We start from the raw sequence: 20,934 nt of genomic DNA, 5'->3' as shown, positions 1-20,934 counted from the left end.
GAATGAGTTCGTACTGATCATAAAAAAAGGTTACAGAATTTTGAAAGAAAATTGTTAAACTCAGTCCCTTGCCCCCCTTCCCCTAAATTGTACCCTTTCTGGCTGCAAGGATATCTTAGACAAGAAAACATACAACATTGCTTGATAACCTTTATTTTGCATGAATGTAGGAGTCTCTTGACAATTTATGACAGATTTTCTTAAATATGACAATTCAAGTTTGACATTTTTTATTTAGTCGATTGGTTTTACTTGGCAATGAAAAGATAGTAATAAGCATAATACTTGGTAGTAGACTCCAATTCTATTGTTTTCTTTTGTTTTACCTGGACTTTTTAGTTACTCACTAATTTATCATACAGGTTACTTAAATATGTTTCACCCACCAAGTAAAACCACTCTGATATTATATTTAGGAAATCAAAAATCATCAATTAACCTTTCACGAATAGATTACAAATACGCCCTTTGATAGACATTATAAGAAAATAAAATAAATGGGTATTGGGCCAAATCTTGCAAAAACCCCCAAGATAGTAGACAATCCTGAGCTTAAAATAATGACTTTCAAAACTGCTTGAATGATCCTACTGCAAAGCTAATAATTGGTTTAAGTCAAGTTAGTTCAGCTTAGTTGTTAATATGAAGTCCAAATTTGACTTGGAACCAATTTTGGACATTTAGAGCTTGCTTGTGTAGTGGTGAAAAGAATGGAACTATGGGAGGGGAGGGCGAGACTGGGCAATGCCAAAGCTTTGCATCACCAAAAATATCCTATTGCTTTAACATAGAAATCTAGCAAAATAAATTCATGATTCACAATATTTCAATTTTAATAACCATTGACCCCAATGTCTTTTGGAATGGCCCAAGAGATAAATTACAATTAAAATAAAATTGTTATTTATGAAAAAAAAAGACAGTTACTTACAATTTCTCAAAGTAAAGTCTGTATAGACTCCTTGCATGTGATGTCAAAGCAGCTCTATTTGGAAAACCAAACCAGAGAATTTCAATCTCATGAGAATGGAAACCTATTGTGTCCTCCAAATTGAACTGCATTCCAACATACATGCTGCAAGGGGTCTATAGAGCCACTAAGAAGCAGAATGGGTTGGGAATGGCAAAAAGAAAAGAAGAGAAAAGAGAAGAAGGTATTCTCTTTTCATCTTCCTACTGCCTCCCCCAACCCACAATCTGCTCCAAAACTGCTGAGACTCCCCTCATTATTTATCACACTACTATTAACATTTGCAAACCTTTCAATTAATAGATCCCCACTTACTCTTACCCCACACCCCCCTATCTCAATATTGTTTTGGTATAAAGTACACCCCTCACTCAAAAGCTGATCATCTCAACACTGTGAAGGGATAGGGAGGGAAAGTGATATAGTCTGGTTGTGTTTAGTTGAGAAGTGAGTACAAGTCTAAGCTAGTTGTGTCATGGATTAAAGTCTTATCCGTCTGTGTCTCTACATGGGCTATAGCAAAAAAAAAACACACTAATATGTTAATCTGACTAATATTAAATATTATAAAACAATTGACTGGTTAAATCATCTAGATTAAGGTTAGCCAAAGTTCAGGTTAATCCTATCATGGTAGTGATTCAAAATTATATTGCGTTAGGTATATTAAGTAAAGTTAAAATATAAAAAGAGAGGGCAAGAACGAAACGCAATGTCATACTTAGATACTAAGATTTGGACACAATGTACAATTTGCCTGCTGCGTTGTTTGTCATATGGAGAATGAAAAAGCTTTCAAGAGGAATTGTTTTGGTTGATTTTGGTAAACAGGGAGACTATGAAGTTTTAGTCACTAGTTATTTGTAAACACTAAACTGAAAAACCTAAGGGAAATCATAAAACTGACATGAAAAATATATTTCTAAAGTCTAGTGCAAGGAGAATGCACCCTAAAAAGCTTCTTCTGTATCAACCCCTGTAGATGACAGAGTTCTGCACACGTATAACAGCCATTTTGCATAGCAACCATTGTGCATAGCAACCATTTTGCAGCAGTTGAATGAAATGGTATCAAAGCTGCATAAATTTGAAGTTAGTACTTTAGTGAATGCAAGAAAAGCTGTATGCAAAGATACAACTGTGCTTGGCAATCCTTGTGATCAAGAATGGCTGACACCAGATGGTTGTGGCTTTGCTTTCTATCTTAACCATAATTTCAATCTCAAGGCATCAACTCCATTAAGATAGTAGCGAAACAAGCGTTTGTCACGGACAAACCCAAGCTTCTCATACAAACGAAGGGCAGCTTTGTTGGTGATTTCAGTTTCCAAGACAACCTGATGAAGGAATATTTTAAAGAATGTTATGCAACAGTGATAGTTTTATCATGACTTTTGTTCATTTTACATTAAAGGGAGCAGGTTTTTGGTTGACTACTATTTTTAGGGGGGTGGGGGTGAGGGATAATTGCATAACATAGAATAATAATTCAAGGAAATGGCAGTAATTTATAGATGACTACAAACCTCATCACAGTTATCTGCTATCATGGCTTTTATTGCCTTTTTAACCAGCTTCGTACCTGTAAATCAAGATAATCATTAGCAAAATCATAATGATATTACCAACAATACTGAGTGCTCGACATCCTTACTTACCAATTTTATGTCTTCTAAATTCCTTTTCAACAGCTAACATTGCTATGTAACCTCTGTGAACCATGTTTTTGTGCACATCAAGTTTACACACTATTGCTCCAACACAATGGCCTTTGTGCATGGCCTGTAGAGATAAAGGTTTTAGGATGCTTTCCATTAACTTGAACTAATCAGTCTGAGCGGGTAGTTCTCAAATGGTACACATCAGTTCTTAGAACTGGTTTGGCTGCATTGGTCTAGTTCTAAGTACTATATGAGAACTGGCTGCTCTGATCTAAACCAAAGTAATAGACCTCTTTAGCTTAAAAATAACATTTTCCCATTTGATACCATGTGTTACTCCTCAGAGTATTATTTCTTTGTTAACAGCCATTCTCAATCACAAGCGCTGCTTTAGCGATTGTTTCTGTCACCATGAAGAAGCTTTTGGTGGATGTCAATCAAGGCATTTCCATGACATTGTATAGTCACGTGCCCTTATAGCATTGTGCTTTCCGACAATGTTATGAAAACGCCTTGTGATTGATGTCCACCAAAACCTTCTTCATCGTGACAGAAACAATCGCTAGAGGGCGCGTGTGATTGAGAATGGCTGTAAGGGTTGAGTGTGAGAAGACACATACATATGGATAACACTTGAACAAACCTTAACCTTAAGGGAATGACACATAGTCTGAAATGGGAAAACATACCTTTATTGGTTCTCATTCTCGTCATCAGGGTCTTACCTGGGTATTCCAGTTTTTTCCCCCTCTGTAAGAATCTATATGTGCAAAGGTTGTAAAATATCCCCTCCCCTCCCCCTGGGTAAACCAAGAAGGTTACAACTGCTATAAGGCAAAAGGAGGGGCTCAAACCTATACCATCTATCATAGCCCAAAGGTTTGCTGAAACTTGTTAGATTTTTGATTCACAAGGTATTTGTATAATATTAATGCTCACTATATTTTCAACCTTACCAGAAAACAAAGATTCGGCCAGTTGTGGATAAAATACCGATATGTATAAATAGAGTAGGGCTCTGATAGATCCTTAGTAATCAAGGCCATTATTGCGCCCATCTGAAGTTCTGACTCATATCCAACATACTTTATGTCCTCGTCACTTGACGACGTTTGTAAGGAATCAACAGATTCCGCTAAAACGTTCTCAGTTTGCTTTACTCCCTCTGCATTTTCAGTTGACGACGGTTCCTGTTCTACAGGCTCGTTTTCAGAATTCGGTGCTATGCATTTGTCGCGGTTCGTTTGTAACGACATACCATTCAAGTCTGCAACCTTTTTAACTAGCAGAGGTACGTTGCTCTCGTCCAGTGTGATATGTGAACTCGTTTTAAAGCTGTCAGTAGACTCTGTTTTGTTCTCATTCACAACGTCATGATCATGAACATGGTTTCTTGAACTTACTTCATCAATATTGTTCGTATGGTCTGACATATCTCGCCTCGTATCAGCTCAACTCGGTAATCCAAGTCTCTGTGATATCATAATTCAAAAGCACTTGCAATAAAAAGGTAATTCAGAGGATAAACCATGGGCAAATAGATGAAAGTCTAGCACATCGACGGAAACACACATTTTTCGCCGACTTTCACCGCCATGTTGGAAAGATTGGGTGCGTGGTGAATCATGGGGGAATGCCTCATTTTGAAAAGCGTCAAGGGACTGGAACTAGATTTATAAAAATGGGAAAATGAAAAAATATAAGGAAAAAACCCATATTGAAAAAATGAAAATAAACGTCAAGAAAATTTTAAAAATTAAAAAAAGACTTTCATTAGAATCAAGGTTTAAAATTTCATTAGGGATTTATTTCAAGAAATATGTTACATGTTTTTTTCCGAAAACGATTAATATCTTTTTCTTTAAATTTTGAAATAAATAATAACAAAAAAAAATATTCAGAAATTTTAGCATTAAAGTTAATTTTTCTTTCCTAATACACGTTTGTTTTTGCGCCTGATTTCTCGGCTCAGTCCATCGCGGTCCTGTGTTGGCCAACATGGCGACTACGGACAAGAGTGTTGTTGTTCCTCCAGAAAACCCTTCTTCTTGCTTCACTAGAGATGATTTCATAAAGGATTCTTTCAGCGTTGATTCTTTTGTCACCAGCCATAAGGGATCCGCGTCGCTTGATACCATAAAGAACGATCTAGAGGAGTATTTAAAGTCTTTGAAAGCTGCTTTGATAGAGTTGATCAACCAGGACTATGCCGACTTCGTAAACCTATCTACCAACCTTGTAAGTACGCGCAGGAATATCCAAATATTGAAACGCTTGAAGGCTTATTTCCAATGAGTCGTGGTTATTGGTCTTGATGTACTTATTTCTGTACAAATTATATAAAAAATGAACTTATGAAATACAAATTTACAAACAGCTGATACGTGTACACGTACAAATTTTGGTCTGCCTAGCCACTTCATATTATTCCATAGATTCGAGATTCACTGGTATTTTTATGACTCTTAAGGTTGGGTTGGACAAAAGCATCAATAACTTGTCAGTACCACTTGGACAGCTAAAGGAAGAAGTACTGGTAAGGGATGGATTTTAAAATACGAATACGAATAACAAATGCGAATAATTCGTACGGGAGTCGTCAAAAATTCTATTGCGTGACATTTCCCGCCGTGACACTGACCCTCAGACTAAACGAAGAAAATTCTAAGTGTCGCAAAAGTGAGTTGCTTGCTACTGAGTACAGACTCATCAAATAAGTTTGAATCAAAATAACATCACTGACATGAATCGCCTAACTGGTGTAAACAAAAATATCGTCAATAGGTTGGAAAAGAATACAGAGTTCCTGAGATAAATCGTCAAAATTTTTGACTCCTATACGAATAGCAAATACTGCAGATCTCAATGAACTGTGGCGACATGTCAAAAATTTGTCTCGCTACCACACCCTAATTCCTCTACTGACACGCCTACTTTTGTTACAGCAGTGCGTTCCATCTTTCATGTATTTCAGTGAATACGTTACTGGCAATGTGCTAGATCTGAGACAGTGACAAAAGTAGGAGTGTCAGTAGACAACTTTGGGTGTGGTAGCAAGATAAATTTTTGACGTGTAGCCACAGTTCGGTGAGGTACGTAGTACAAGTCACCTTATAGTACGGGTGACATATGAATAACCACTCCGTTTTAAAATTGGCACATGTTGTTAATCTATATCTTTGAGTGTCCTAACTTGTTTTACATATCCAGCTTATCAGAACAGAGCTTGATGGGACGATAGCATCAATTGAAGGAAAACTTGAAGCAAGAGCACTGTTGAGACAGAAAAAGGTAAAATATAAATGAAATTTAAATTCTGTAAATGAAGTGTTGAGGAGGTTGATTGGAGGGGTGGGTTAGTCCCCAAAATGACTACCCCTCCCCCATCAATAATCAATTTATTGAATCATTAACTACTCGCTTAATGGACCAAATCCACTTGGGCATGATTTTTTGCCCATTTCAAACCATGTGTCACTCTCTTGAGAATAAGATTATTTGTTTTCGTTGTGTCCATATTGAAGGGTCTTCTCATGTGCAACTGCTAAACAGAGAAATGAGACTCTAAGGAATGACACATAATCTGTATTGGGAAATTGGCCTATATAGAGGTTTTGAACTGCAGATGTGTTGAAGTATTACAGCATCCACTGCTCATTGCATCAGAATGGTCCTTCATGTTATTGGCTTCTTGGGGTATATTGTGTAGTTCCAAGAATTATCCATACCCCGCTCACGGAGGAATTTTTTAAAGACACCCCCTGCCTTCTGGAAATTCCAATTTTCTTCCATACAAACTCTGTAATATTTGTTCTTTCTCTGACCCCCTTACTCTTCGGAAATTCCTCTGTGGGGTTGGTATGAATGATTTCTGGAACTACACATTCTCTGAGTATGCTTAGCAGAGCAGATTTCATACTGTCTCACATTATCATTGTACTGATTCCACAGATCTGTATGCAACACTTACTTAATATCACCAAATCTTTGGAAAAGATAGAAAGACTTCTTCATGGCTCTATTACTGATAATGACTCTCATATTGGAGAAGAAAGGTGATGAAGCTTCTGCTTTACTCTTCTACCTCCTAGCCTCCCGGCTTCAACCCATTTCAACTTGGCCTACAAACAGATGGGGACACTAGCCTAAAAATAAACACTGCTCAATCCCAGACTAATTTATAAATTTATTTATATTTTTCCCTACTTTTCTATTTCCATTTCAGTTACCATGTTAATTAATTACAATAACAAAATCCTTGAACTTATCTACAGTCCAACTCAGAAACTGAGATTGGCTGTAGTTAATGTGACCTTATAAAATGTGTAAAAAACAGATAACAGCTGCTCAGCTGAATCTTGGCTATAAACATTAATGTTGTAAAGCATAATTTGATATATTATATACACCTAATTGAAAAAATGTAGTTGGGTTTGAGAAGGTCATATCATCAAAGCTAAGACCAAAAAGGACTTTGGGTACTCGGAAATGTGTATTATATTTGCATATAGACATGTACAAATGCACAGTGGAGCATGAAATTAGCATAATTGTTTGTCTTCCCATGCTCCCCTTCGGTCTTAGCTTTGATGATATAACCTTTTTTTGAACCCGACAACATTTTTTCAATTAGATGTATACATATATATGTTATTATTATTGGAAATAAAGATACTTGTTGTTGTTGTTGTGGTTAGACTTGATGACCAGTCACATTGGACTGGTCAAGAGGACTGGCCTATGAGGTGTTTGGCCAGACAATAGTGCTAATTTTGGCTGGACATTGTCTTCTAACCAGCTGTCATTCTGAGCCCTGGCTGCTATGGATATGATACTTATTATTTCTGTACTTTGTTTTTGTCTAGTGAGGATGAATCCCATTTGATAGAGAGAGTTGCTAGTGAATTCAATCAGTTACAGTATTATGTCACTGAAAGTCAAGGCCATCCACTGGTTGAGAGCATAAAATATGTAAGTCCTAACTAAAGAATGCTTCTCTTTAATTTGATCTTTAATTAACTGCCATCCAGTTGGCTTAGTGCATGAGGTTTTGGGTTCTGCTGTATCTGAGTGGAAGGTTTGCCATGGAACAGATGACCACATAAAATGATGATGCTGTATTATTGAGGGATTATAAACATATAGGGCTATAAGTTTATCAGTTGCAGCTGTTCATGGTGACCTTTTATAAATGTTCTGTTCAGCTCAGCATTTTTCATAGTTGCTTTTAAATTCATTAAAGATTCAGTTAGACATCAAAATACAAATATGTGTATAACATAATAATATCCATTATTTTATTATGCATTGCAATAGCGTATTTCAGCCATAACATTAACACTACAGAAGAAACTTGAAGCTGCATTCCAAGATGCAGTCCAGTCAGGCAACTTGAACCTTCTTGCAAGAGTCCTGCGAACATATGCCATCATTGATAAAATAAAGGATGTTGAGCTATTATTTAGAGAGAAGATTGTTAAGCCATATATGGATAGGGTAAGGAAAAAAGAAAATTTCTATTGACTATTTAATAGTCAATAGTTAGCATGCATGAACAAAAGTTCTTAATAAAATCCTTGACATTTTATTGATAAACAATTTTTAAAAGTCTGGGCTGATCAGTCAGGGCACAACTAACCCACAGATCGAACCCTGAAACAACCTCTAGGCTGATCAAAGTCAGGTCATGGCTAACTCACAGGTCAAACACTGAAACAACCAATAGGCTGATCTAAGTCAGGGCATGGCTAACTCACAGATCAAACCCTGACACAACCTCTGGGCTGAACAAAGTCAGGGCACAGCTTACTCACTCATCGATTGAATTGGGATTTAGCTCATAAGGTTTTGTTGAGTGAGGAAAATTGGAAAACCTAGAGAAATCCCTTTAATCAACTAAAAGAAAGAGGCAATGCGCACAGATGGTTGCTTAAAGTACAGTTGCCGCAAATCACAACATACTGAATTTCAATTCACCCCCTAGAGGTCATTTTAGGGTTTGATAAAATTGCTTTTCATCAAGTGTGCACAATCATATACATGTGCATCGTTCTTTCTTTTTCATTGTAATTTGAGTACTTTTGTATTACTATTCTTTACTGTAGGTAATATCTGAAAAAACTTTGCTGACAGACCCAGTTAATGGCCTTAAAGACTTGTATTCCAAGATTCTGGAATTTATTCCCAGATCTTGCACAAACATGATTCAAATTACATCAGGTAGATTGGCATCAGAAGATTCCAGTTTTGGAGAACAAAGAACTGCTATACGTGGATTTGATTTCATCGTGAATGCCGTCTGGCCTGAAGTGGTAAAACTTATTGAGACAAGACTCTCATCTATTTTTGCCCCAGGAAATCCCGATGCATTTCACAAGGTTTGTAAATTGTTTTAGGTCCCAGTGCTAATCCTTGTGGCATTCCATAGTTTGTATGGTTTAACTTTATCCTTTGCTGCAAGTCCTCAAGTTTTCACAAGTTTGTAAGATTAATTGCATTAGGTTCCAATGCAGTCCTCGTGGCATTCCACAGTTTCTATCTTTTCTTCTTTTAGGACCTTCTGCAGCTCCTCAAGGCAATTCACAAGTTTGTTTGTTTATCCCATTAGGTTCCAATGCAGTCCTTTATGCACTCTGCATAAAATTCTTCACTTTACAAAAAAAAGTGCAAATTTAGCACAATTTATGAAGGGAACAGAGTTTGAATGAAGCTAACCCTTGTTGATTGTAATGGGATTCCAGAGAGTATTTTTTAAAAAAATTAAAATTATGAACTTTGCCTTAACTTCTACAGAGGTACACAACATCCATGTGGTTTGTGGAAAAATTTGAAGGTCTTTGTGCGTCTAAAGCAAGTGTCACAAGGCTTCGTAACCACAGCAGCTTTAATTCATTCATGGCTCACTGGAGCTTGCCTGTCTACTTCCAGATTAGGTAAACGAGCAGAACACTTTCCATCCATCTCATTTTAACATCATCCCGTTTAATTCCCAGTTTTTTCTTCCTTCTCAAACAGCTTCAAATTTTCATCCCAATCTCATTTTGTATTGTTTCTGACAAAATCTAATTGTATTTTTATTTTGTCCCATTTTTAATTTTTTAAACATCATAGCATTGATTCCTATTTTTCATGGTTTTAAAAGCAGTATTCTTTCCTGTTGTAGGTTTCAAGATATTGCAGGCAAAATAGAAATGGTTTTGGATAACCCAACTGATCCTCCATTAACAGGTATGAAAGCAAAATGCTTCTTCTTGCACTAAGAAAAAACCCAGTACGATACAGGGGTGCAACCAGGATTTCTCATGGGGGACACTCTACAAATCATCCATCTGCCCAGCCCATATGTCATGATCCATTTTATGCATACTATGAAAATCATTATGAAAATGATCGCTTCTGATTGCCCGAATTCATTTCACTGCTCCAATGTTTCAGCCAAAACAATTTTAGTCATTCTCACAGTCTGTCGTGATGGTTACCTTTGAAAACTTTCAACGTTCAAAGTTCAGCTTTCTCGTGTACCATCACTCAAGATTTTGAAAGCGAATGAACCAAGAGAAAAACCACTGGGTACCACAGTTTACTGATTGTAGATGGTAATGTTAATTTGGATTATGCTTCTAGTTGAAGGTGACTTCAACACTGCTGTTTGTAATATTTTATGGTGGGGACTCGAGACATGTTGGTCTGATTCTGTCTACATTAAGGCACTGTGTCATCGATTCTGGAAGCTAACATTACAGGTGCGAGGAGTTATGTTTTTGTTTGCCTGAATGCTTTAATGTTTTTAATAGTTTTGTTTTTCATTCTAAAGATTATTTCTAGATTTTCACAGTGGCTTGAGAATGAAGGCATTTTTAAAGAGCAAGTAAGTAGCATTTTGATACAAGTCATTTTTGATAGGATATATTGTATATATCATAACAACATCTATGACAGCAGCAGTAACAACAGCCTCAATAGCAACAGCAGCAACAATAGCAGCAGCAACGATTAACAACAACAATAGCAGCATCTGTAACAACAGCAGCATCTCCAGCAGAAGCAACTACAACTACAACAGCAGCAACTACAACATAAACAGCTTCAACAACAATTGCAGCAGTAGCAAAAACAACACCGACAGCAGCAGCAAAAGTGATAACAGTCACAGCAGCAGCAGTTCATACAACTACAATAATATAACAATAACTGAAAGCAACACAAGCTCTTATAACCTTTATAGTATGATCACTCTCTTTAATTCTTTCTTCAGGCTGAGAATGATTCCAGTGAACAACCAACGTCTTACTTTGTATACCTACTTATTGACACACACTCCTTGTCACAAAAGGTAAAATGAAAGGCTTGTGTATTTTTCTTGTGTGTGTGTTACATGACCTTTCCTTTTTTTACCTTTGGCATTTGGATAAAACTAGATATCTGAGTTGTTCAAGCGATCCATACAACCCAAACTCGTATCTGCTGGACTTCAAGATTTCTCATCATTAACAGGTAATGTTAGCTGTATGGTTCCACTATTCCCTGGGAATCCCTTTGAAGAATTATTAAAATACAATCAACTCTCGCCTTGCGGACACCCCAATATTACGTACACTGTGCTATTACAGAGAGGAGAAAAATCCCAGACAAAAATACAAAGTGACCATAAATAATTTTCACTATTGCAGATGTTCACTATTACAGACACGAATGATGGCCCCAAGGGAGTCCACTGTAACGACAGTTCACTGTATATCTATTTTAGGCAATGGTTTTGATGAAAGAAATTTAAAACTCCAGTTTTTCTTTCTTAGATGCTCTTGAGGAGTCAAAGACCAACCTCATCAACTTGCTTCCTAAAATAGAAGAGAAGATCATTCAACAGGTGGTTGCCAAGTCCTTAGTTGGTCTCGATGCTGCAAGGAATATCCCTCGACTCTATCGAAGAACAAACAAAGAGGTTCCCAGCCAACCCTCTCCCTTTGTGGGCATCGTCATCAAGCCTCTGAATGACTTTCAGGAGGAGTTCAAACACATGGTTGGGAAGGAGCAGCTGCAGACATGGGCATCAAAGGTGTTGCAGATTGTATTTGAAAGGTATTGTAGCATACTATTGAGGAAAGCATGGTATATGTGCACTCTGGTTGACGTAGGGTGGTGTATTAGCATTGCACTCGCCTATAACCACTGGGGTCTTGGGTTTGATACCTGGACTCAGCATGACATGAAAGTATATTTTTTAATGTGTCTCCCTTGATTCACCTCTGGGTTCCCAGGTTTGATTCCTGGACTTGCCATGACATGTGAGTAGAGGTCTCTCCTTTGATTTGAGTATTTTTCTTCAGTTTTTCTCCCTCCACAAGACCAGTGAGTTAGCTGTGCCACAACGTTGATCATGAACATTGACTGCTTTGCTATCTATGCCGAGGTTTTCACTTCATACAATCACTACAACATCCATGAATCCTGTGATACCAACATTTCTTTGTTGATTTTCTCCTTACTAACATTCTTTCCTGTATTAATACTAAAGAATCGATGGTTGCCTGCTTTTTCATAGGTACTTTACCATAACATCTGATGTTCTAACATCCATCAAGAAAACAGAAGACAGTTTACTGCGACTGAAGAGAACAAGAAAACAAGCAGGAGGGGGAACCAATAACTCATCCAACACTCAAGACGGCCAGGGGCCAATGAGTGATGACGACAAGATTAGACTACAGTTTTCTCTAGATGTAGAAGAATTTAGAATTCTGGTAGGTACATGATAAAGTTGCTTTGCGGTATATTTTACTCCCATTACCAGCAAGCTTTACAAGTTTTTTCTCATACAAATTAGCTTAAATTGCCTTGAGAAAAGTAAGACATTTTTGATCAATTTAGCTTGGAAGAAACGTTTTCCCATTTCGGACCACATTTCATTCCCTAGAGTATCATTTCTTTGTTTAATAGTTGCGTATGAGAAGACACATGAATATAGTGTCTAATTAACTGAATAAAGAAAGTGTGCAAGGGATGCTGGTAGTGATAGTATGATGTTCAGTTTATCGAATATTTTCTTGGCGCATGTATATTCAAAGTATTGAAAGGTCTGTTTGTCTTATTTTTTAGATGAAAGGATTAGACGTAAATGAAGCCTCATGCTCCAACTACACTGAGTTAGTATCCATGGTACAAGCTGCTCAATCTTCTGGACAAGCATCACAGATGCAATAATAATTTATTTATTCTTATTAATGTAATTAATGAGGCACATTAATGTAGTTAATGGGGTACTGACCCTGACACTCATTCAAAACATAATTCCAGTTTTACACTTTAGAAAATAATATAGAAAATCCATAAACTGAAAAACATGAGATTTATTATAAAATCAGGATGTATATTAGTATTTCAATAGTAAAATAAAAGGTTTTACTAATTATGTTTTATGCAAGTTACTTATACACTTGCATTATACTTACATGGGTGCTAGCCAAAACAATCACTATAGCAACCACTGACAATCACTATGGTGACAAATACTTCAATCAATTTGGTATACATTGACATTCCTATAGTAACCACTTATCTCACCATAGTTACCATGGCTCCCCTAGTGTCCATTGACATCACTATAGTGACCACCAACATCCCTATAGTGACCAAAGGTCACTATAGTAACCACTGACATTCCTATGGTAACCAAAGCTTGCATCACTTATTCAATGACATCACTATAGTAACTACTGACATCCCTATGGTAACCAAAGTTTGCAACACTTGTTGAATGACATCGCTATAATAACTACTGACATCCCTATGGTAACCAAAGCTTGCATCACTTGTCCAATGACATCACTATAGTAACTACCAACATCCCTATGGTAACCAAAGCTTGCATCACTAATTGTCCAATGACATCGCTATAGTAACTACCAACATCCCTATCGTGACCAAAGCTTGCATCACTTATCCAGTGACATCGCTATAACTACTGACATCCCTATGGTAACCAAAGCTTGCATCACTTGTCCAGTGACATCACTATAACTACTGACATCCCTATGGTAACCAAAGCTTGCATCACTTGTCCAATGACATCACTATAGTAACTACTGACATCCCTATGGTAACCAAAGCTATAATAACTACTGACATCCCTATGGTAACCAAAGCTAAAATAACTACTGACATCCCTATGGTAACCAAAGCTAAAATAACTACTGACATCCCTATGGTAACCAAAGCTATAATAACTACTGACATCCCTATGGTAACCAAAGCTTGCATCACTTATCCAATGACATCACTATAACTACTGACATCCCTACGGTAACCAAAGCTTGTATCACTTGTCCAGTGACATCGCTATAGTAACTACTGGTGTAAGCCTGTAGTAACACACCATAGTTGGCATTGTTTTCAAGCATCATCATCAGTTCTAGCTTTCTTTGGTTTACCATTTTGCAAATCCTGTTCTTCTGTCAGGTTGCTGAAGGATTTGATAGTTTTGTAGGTACTTTTGTCATCATCAGTCAAAGGAGTATTACCAGGACGCACACTCAGCACTGTCTGCATACCAGCTTCTGTCGCAGCACACGCTTCTATAGAAAAAAGAATGACATGTTAGCCAGTGTGAACACCAATAATAATTACATTTAAATTTCACTCCAGTATCAACTGGCAGGAATGACAAAAAGGGATAGGAAAGAAAAAAGGGAAAATATGACATCCCATTTCTTTTCCCAGTTTTTCTTTCCAACTCTTACCTTTAACTACGTCAGTGATAAACAATATCTCCCCAGGCTTCTCTCCAACACACTCTACAATTTTCTTGTAACTTTCACATTCAACTTTTAGTCCAATCTTAGTGTCAAAGTGACCACTAAAATACTGGAAATAAAAGAAAACAATTTTGTATTTTACATAGCAATAATTACGATTGTGTAAAACTAATATTCTATGAATACATAAGTAAGCAAAGTATATTAATGCAAAATGTGCCTGTAAACTTTATGGAAAGCTCATGGAAAGTGAGGTTGCCAGAATTCTGTTATAGACAGAGTAACTGGCCATATTAAGTGTGTCTAGGGGTCCATTAAGCAGGGCCGTTTAGTCATGGATTTTTTTGATGCTATCCAACACACCTTTAGTAAATCTCCTTTGTCTGAATACTTAAAAAGAAGTTTTTGTGCTTCTACACTTCCAGATGAATAGATATATACTTTTATTCTAGAAGAGGTCCATTCTTCAAGAGCTGGCACAACATCGTCATAGACCCTATTGAAAAAATCAAACTCCACCTCAGTACCTCTGGGCTTCCTGTGGATGGTTCACCACAAGGTAACCAAAAGACTGTGGTACTCTTTGAATCTTGCTTTCATACAAAATTTGTTTCCATGATTCAATTTTTCACTTTTTATCCTCTTAACACCTTTCTTAATAGTGTTTTTTTTCTTGATCTGCTGCTGTAGGCATTTTATCATGGGCTTCCTGTGGATTGCTCACCACAGGTAACCCAAGAAACCATGATGTCAAAAAAAAATTTTTAATTAAGACTGACTTACTCTCCCTTGATTTCTCCATCTTCATATGCTTTTTTCCAAATGTGCCCCTGAAGTTGTTTTAATGCTGTTATCTTACGATCCGAATCCATTTGCCACAGCACATTATCTACAATGGATCTGATGACTTTTTCTCTGAAAACCAATAATGAAAGTTATAAATTTGTTCATGGAATCCCAGGATCTTTATCATTGTGTGAGCTATTAACCAGTGTGCATTACATTTTCCTCCTGAAATTTCTTCTTAATAAAGTGGCTTCCAATTATTTTTATTTGGGGGGGGGGGGGGGTACACCACCTATATTTGCTATACAGGTATGTCGTACGTGCCGCCAAACAGGGTATGGTTTTTTGCTCTGGGACATGGTATATGAAATCACACTCTCTCCTCTCTGGAACTGGGTATCCATTTTTGCAATACCGGAACAGGGTATGATTTTCAGCGATCGCTCTGGAATAGGGTCAGGGTTTAGTGGGCTCAGTGGCACATTCCTACCCTAAACAGGCAAGAGTACCCCCTCCCCCAGATCAGAATATAATACTACAGGGACTGCAGAGCTTGGGGGCTGAAAAAAAAAAGGACTTTACCAATGATTTTGCCACCATTTTTGATTTATTTGCTAATTTTTTATTTGATATAAAAATATTAGTCCCCCTCCCCCAATCCAAAACACTCGCTCCATGGTCCCTCCACTACAATCTTATAACTCTGGATTATCTTGAACTCTCATTATTTCAAACCTTTTCCCCGGTCCCCAAAATATCAAACAGGATTCCACTGTATTAAAAATAATGGTGATTGAACCGTCTACTTACTTCGTAGTTTCATCAATATTCTCATCATCTTTGTCATACTTGAGTATAGGAACCATGCCATCTAAATCTTTATCCTTTTCTGCCTTAAACACGATAAAACACAAAACAAAATGTCGATCATCACTTTAATAAAGAATCTCATGCTCAGGTGTTGAAGGGCTAGATGATATTCAAACCCCAATAGAATAAATTCTATCCCTCACCCCCTCTCTCCACATGTCCATTATGGCCTTTTACTGCCATAAATCCTAGTTTGAAGCTAGACCTTTTTTATGGTGTAAATTTACTTAAGCGTGGTTTTTCACTATGATATATGCATATGCATAAGAACACGTCCTCGCTACAACATAAGTCAACATAAGCACAAGCAGAAGCATAAAAAGAAGGGGATTGTTTTGATCCTTGTACTTGTGCTTGTGCTTGTGCTTGTACTTATGTCGCAGTGAGGACGTCAACAGAGAAGTGAGTGGGCTTGATACACTTATGTCTGTGTTTATGCTTATGCTTATGTCGCTAGTGAAAACCACGCTGGAAATCTTAGCCTAGGTGGCTCTAATTTCCCTGGTTTACCCTGCTAGTTGCAGCAGCCTTATTCCTCTAAATTACAACTCTTCTACTCGCCTGCCCATTATACTATACCTGTTCTTGCAGTGCTTTGATATCTTGTTGACATTCTGTCGTGATCCAGTTCTTTTTAAGGTAATTCTGTACGTTCTTTCTAACGTATGGAAATAATGTATCCTACATAAAGAAAAAAATACCCATTACAGTTGATTTCATAAAACTTCAGCCACTCCGTGTCTGAAGTTCATTTGCAAGTTCACAACTCCGTAATCAATTTCACTATGAAGTTCTGATGTTTGTCTCCATTCAAATTCTATTTTCAAAGTAAATTTTATTGCGAGAAAAGGAATTTGACTTTGTATGTTGTCTGGAATACAATTTTCGAAAAGTATATGGTTTAAAGAAGCAATTCCAGTAAATATTTGAATTCTAGACATAAATAAGTCACAGTTGATTGAACCAATTTCACAAAAAGTTTGCAAGTTTGGGACAAACTTGGAGTACTTGGGAACCATAGTTAATGGAGCTGAATGGTTTGGAAACTCCATAGAGCAAAGCTATTGTTTTGCTTTTGATGTTGAACCGTACCATCACGTGATACTGAGGGTGCACGATGAACCAAAGCAAGTATGGCTGAAATAATCCTCATTTCCTTATTATTTTCATGTATGAACATTTTGAAAGTGAAAACTTTCATTCGATGACCACAAACTATGCGGATAAATATTTCCGCGCAGATACAGCTAAGTTACTAGATGATAAATAAGAAAGCTTGAAAAAAGGCAATTTCCTTTTAAATAAACAATTTGTATTAATCATGTAGGATTAATTAACAAATAATGAGTATTTTAGAACGTTTTTTAGAGTTAAAAAATTCTATATTCCCGAATACTATGAACAAACGGAGGAACTTTTCCTTTTCTGTGCACTGCCAAAGTCATATAATAATGGATAAAGTCGAACAAAAACACAGAACAATGTTTCCCAACCATTCCGCTCCATTAACTATGTTGGGAACTGTTTTCGGAATGAAAGCGGCCGAAGTTTTGTGAAACCAACTGTAATCTTTATAACTGACTTCTTCGTTTGCAATAGACGTCATAGCCGCCATGTTGGAAGAATTTGTCAAAAGATTTTTCAATGAATTCTTTTGTTATATCTTCCAACATGGCGGACATCCCTTTTGTTATTGTGCTCTCTTGGGATTCATTGCAAACCAAGAATAAATAATAGAAGATAATATAGGTAAGTTGTAGTGCTTGGAAACGAGGTTATTCCGGGCGAAAGCCCTTGGAATTAAATTCGGAAAAATTAATTTCCCACCTCGCTGGGATAAATAAATTAAATAATGACAATGACAATCAACTCACATGTTGATTTTTACGAGGGAGGGAAACAACGTTCAATCATCCGTCCGTTAATATCATTATTAGCACTTGATTACGTAAGCTTATACCCGATCTCTAATGAAATATTTTTTTTCAACATACATATTTAGCAAATATTTATTGTACCTTAACGAATGTTATAGGTGTCGTTGTACCTTCAATGTCTAGAAGTACAACCCTGAATGAGCGGCGAATGTCCCGCCGTTTCAGTACTTTTTCATTTTCAGCATCAAGTTCGACCGCCATTTTTGGGTACCAACCGTTCACACCACAGGCAACCCAGGCTCCCTACATTTAAAAGGGTATGATAAATTTGCGGATAGATGGGATACTCGCAGCTATGTCATATTATACACCTGGATCAAGATAAATTGAACTAATAAGAGAAGGAATTCCCTCTTAACCATCATGTGCACAGTTTGATGCTATTTTTAAACCATTTGTTTTTATGCACGCGCATTTACTGTGCGCGCTCTACGATGTTTGCTTACGTTTTTGGGGTTTTTCCGTTATTTCATCACAGGAAGCCCATACAAGCTTTGAGAGCTGAAAATAATTTAACAAAAAAGAATAAAAAATAAAAGAAATAAAAGTGAACATTTACTCACATTAGGTGTTGTTGGGGTCATCCTAATTGTATAGTTGTGATTTCGAGTCATTTTAGCGATTTTAAAAAAAAATTCTACCGTACAAAAACAAAAAACAAAACAAAACAAAAACATAACTCTTTGTTTTCGTAAACTGTACACGAAATAAATAGACATCGATAGACATCTTTATACTATTTTTGCGTACTCTGTATCACGAATACACGGGGAAAATTACGATTTAAGATCAGCTTACCTTTAACGAAATGTTCACTACAAATTCTGTCGTTGTCTGAAGAAGGAATCCATAAGTTTCCGTTGTTTTCTTCTCGTCTGTTGATAGCTTTTATCCACATGCTTCGCCTGGGCTCCTCTTTTGGTATCCGATGAAACTTCACATTTTCTTTCCTATGTTTCCCCGAATCTTTGTTCGTACAACCCAATACAATACACGTTTTACTCATCGTGACAAAACTTCAAAAATTTAGCTTAATTATATCAAGATACACTTTTTAAAGGGCAACAGTTTCGTTTTCAGGGTGGTCACGTCACCGGAAATACGTCGACAATGAAACCTGCCATATATAACGGCCATAATGGCTAGATGGGATATTCATAGACTACGACTTGGAGTGATAAAAGAGTGGTCTTATCCAGTGTTTTATTCTGATGTGTTTGTTTGGGTATCGAACTCTTAAAGTGACTGCCTACTTTTGGAAAAAGTTTTTCAATCACCTGGACTGCGAGTATCCCAACTAGCCGCCTCGGACCATAACGCCTAGATGGGATACTCGCAGTCCAGGTTATTGAGATCGACTAGGAAGAGTATTGTTACGACAAATACAGGGGCAGCGGAAGCTAAAAATCTTTGGGGGGGGGGGGGGGGGCACTGAAGATTATATTTAACGCTATGTGATAATGACAATGTTTCGTTTGATTGCAGACGCATGCGCGGTAAAACAATGACTAAGAACCAATATTTGGGGGGGGGGGGGGGGGGGGGGCAGAAATTTGGTGGGGGGCACGTGCCCTGTACAGAAGATCCATCCATTTGGAATAAAGACTTTATTATTATCTTTATTGTATCTATGGCAACTGTACGCCTCTCTGTTTTATGTTTTAATAGCTTGTTATCTGGCATGAAAACAAGTCAGGAGTTTTAGAACGTTTTTTTGATTTCTGTTTTGATAAAAACGAAAAGAAAAAAGTAGAATAAATTAACAGATTCTTACTGAGTACCCTTTACCGTTTCCTTCTCATAAAAAAGCCATGTTATTGACCCATTTCTAAAAATAACTTCGTCAATGTAGTTTTGCAAGCAATGTTAGACTTTTCAGCAAGTTTTGGAGTTGAAATACTGAAAGAATATTTTTTCTCATTCCCACACTCCTCCTGAGAAAAGTCCAATCCATGGAGTCAATCCAGGTTGATATTTTCCACAATTTTGGATTTTGAGGCAAAAACTACCAAATTCTAAAAGAACAAGTGAAACAGGTATCAATGGTGTAATTTGTTTTGGTTGTTTAGGAAATAGAAATGCTTTTACGAGCATCAAAACATATCAACCTGTAAGTTAAGTGTTTCCTTTGCAACACACCTTCCCCTCCCCCAAGGAACTGGGTGCTACATTTCAATTTTATGGAAGCTAAAACCTTACCTAATATAAAGATTATAGAAGAATGAAAGGTAAACCTCCCTTCGCCCCATGTAAGGGAATCCGCCTTATGGTGGTTTCCGGATTCCAAAACTTTTGTATTGCGGATTCCGGATTCCATATCGTTAATTTTCGGATACTTTCTCTGAAAATTATATTTGATATACTTGCCAGTATAAGTAGAATCTTCTATCAATCAAATCAGCATCTGATGACAGGTATTCTTGGTGGAGATATTACACAGTGGGGGAGGGGCTACATCGGTTCAGTCTAGATCGAGGCGATAGCATTTGAGTGTATACTTTGAATTTCAAAGTAGCGGATTCCGGATTCCAAAAGTGTGGATTCCGGATTCCATTATAAACTGGATTCCGGATTCCAAGGCCTAAAATTTCGTGGATTCCGGATTCCGGATTCCCTTACATGGGGCGACTCCCTCCTGAAAACCAGACCAAGAATACTTAAATCCCATGCGATCTCTTTCTTAAGCTGTGCTGTGACATTGACCCGCATGGTATCGATAAAACTCTAAGGACTATCCGAGTACGATTTCTATATATAGTATTGTCAATCCGAATATAAAAGATACTCTTAAATAAGGTTATTTGAAAAAAGGATATTCTTAAATACGGCCAAGGATACTCTTAAATACGGTCATTTGAAAAAGGATACAGTCTTAAATACGGTCAAGGATACTCTTAAATACGGCCAAGGATATTCTTAAATGCGGTCATTTGAAAAAAGATACTCTTAAATACGGTCAT

At 37.0% G+C, this 20,934-nt stretch overlaps 3 protein-coding genes across 3 annotated transcripts; 1 reads left to right on the top strand and 2 right to left on the bottom strand.

Moving 5' to 3' along the window:
* Positions 1-137: 137 nt before the first annotated feature.
* LOC116294889 (uncharacterized) lies at positions 138-4,230 on the bottom strand. Its single transcript, XM_031702576.2, has 4 exons — positions 3,588-4,230; positions 2,629-2,752; positions 2,497-2,552; positions 138-2,307 (listed from the first exon to the last, which is right to left on the bottom strand). The coding sequence occupies exons 1-4, from the start codon at positions 4,062-4,064 to the stop codon at positions 2,170-2,172; spliced, it is 795 nt and encodes a 264-aa protein (XP_031558436.2). The 5' UTR covers positions 4,065-4,230; the 3' UTR covers positions 138-2,169.
* Positions 4,231-4,620: 390 nt separating this feature from the next.
* Positions 4,621-13,039, top strand: LOC116294885 (conserved oligomeric Golgi complex subunit 2). The gene is made up of 16 exons (XM_031702571.2): positions 4,621-4,869; positions 5,102-5,167; positions 5,842-5,922; positions 6,583-6,686; positions 7,497-7,602; positions 7,948-8,127; positions 8,736-9,008; positions 9,424-9,563; positions 9,794-9,858; positions 10,255-10,373; positions 10,445-10,498; positions 10,886-10,963; positions 11,049-11,124; positions 11,427-11,709; positions 12,173-12,371; positions 12,727-13,039. Exons 1-16 carry the CDS (start codon positions 4,630-4,632, stop codon positions 12,829-12,831), a joined length of 2,169 nt encoding a protein of 722 aa, XP_031558431.1. The 5' UTR covers positions 4,621-4,629; the 3' UTR covers positions 12,832-13,039.
* On the bottom strand, positions 12,958-19,009 carry LOC116294888 (enolase-phosphatase E1). The gene is made up of 9 exons (XM_089024029.1): positions 18,773-19,009; positions 18,421-18,475; positions 18,056-18,217; positions 16,617-16,718; positions 15,978-16,060; positions 15,165-15,296; positions 14,745-14,877; positions 14,367-14,490; positions 12,958-14,201 (listed from the first exon to the last, which is right to left on the bottom strand). Exons 3-9 carry the CDS (start codon positions 18,173-18,175, stop codon positions 14,020-14,022), a joined length of 876 nt encoding a protein of 291 aa, XP_088880155.1. The 5' UTR covers positions 18,176-18,217; positions 18,421-18,475; positions 18,773-19,009; the 3' UTR covers positions 12,958-14,019.
* Between the last annotated feature and the right edge of the window lie 1,925 nt (positions 19,010-20,934).

This window comes from Actinia tenebrosa, unplaced genomic scaffold (assembly GCF_029948245.1).
Source record: "Actinia tenebrosa isolate PJP-AT-01 unplaced genomic scaffold, QUT_ActTen_1.0 PGA_scaffold8__29_contigs__length_14323225, whole genome shotgun sequence".
Lineage (NCBI taxonomy): Eukaryota > Metazoa > Cnidaria > Anthozoa > Actiniaria > Actiniidae > Actinia > Actinia tenebrosa.
The sequence above is the reverse complement of the archived record's forward strand: the minus strand, read 5'-3'. Positions and strand labels throughout refer to the sequence as shown.

Bases quoted from the DNA above. Each gene is read 5' to 3' on its own strand.
- LOC116294889 (XM_031702576.2), bottom strand. From the start codon at position 4,064: ATGTCAGACCATACGAACAATATTGATGAAGTAAGTTCAAGAAACCAT. The intron at 2,753-3,587 runs GTAAGGTTGAAA...TTATCTCTACAG, and splicing joins GGCCGAATCTTTGTTTTCTG to GCCATGCACAAAGGCCATTG. The intron at 2,553-2,628 runs GTAAGTAAGGAT...CTTGATTTACAG, and splicing joins ATTTAGAAGACATAAAATTG to GTACGAAGCTGGTTAAAAAG.
- LOC116294888 (XM_089024029.1), bottom strand. From the start codon at position 18,175: ATGGCGGTCGAACTTGATGCTGAAAATGAAAAAGTACTGAAACGGCGG. The intron at 16,719-18,055 runs GTACAATAAATA...TTCTTTATGTAG, and splicing joins CACCTATAACATTCGTTAAG to GATACATTATTTCCATACGT. The intron at 14,491-14,744 runs GTGTGTTGGATA...TTTTATTTCCAG, and splicing joins ACAAAGGAGATTTACTAAAG to TATTTTAGTGGTCACTTTGA.
- LOC116294885 (XM_031702571.2), top strand. From the start codon at position 4,630: ATGGCGACTACGGACAAGAGTGTTGTTGTTCCTCCAGAAAACCCTTCT. The intron at 5,168-5,841 runs GTAAGGGATGGA...TTACATATCCAG, and splicing joins AGCTAAAGGAAGAAGTACTG to CTTATCAGAACAGAGCTTGA. The intron at 12,372-12,726 runs GTAGGTACATGA...CTTATTTTTTAG, and splicing joins TAGAAGAATTTAGAATTCTG to ATGAAAGGATTAGACGTAAA.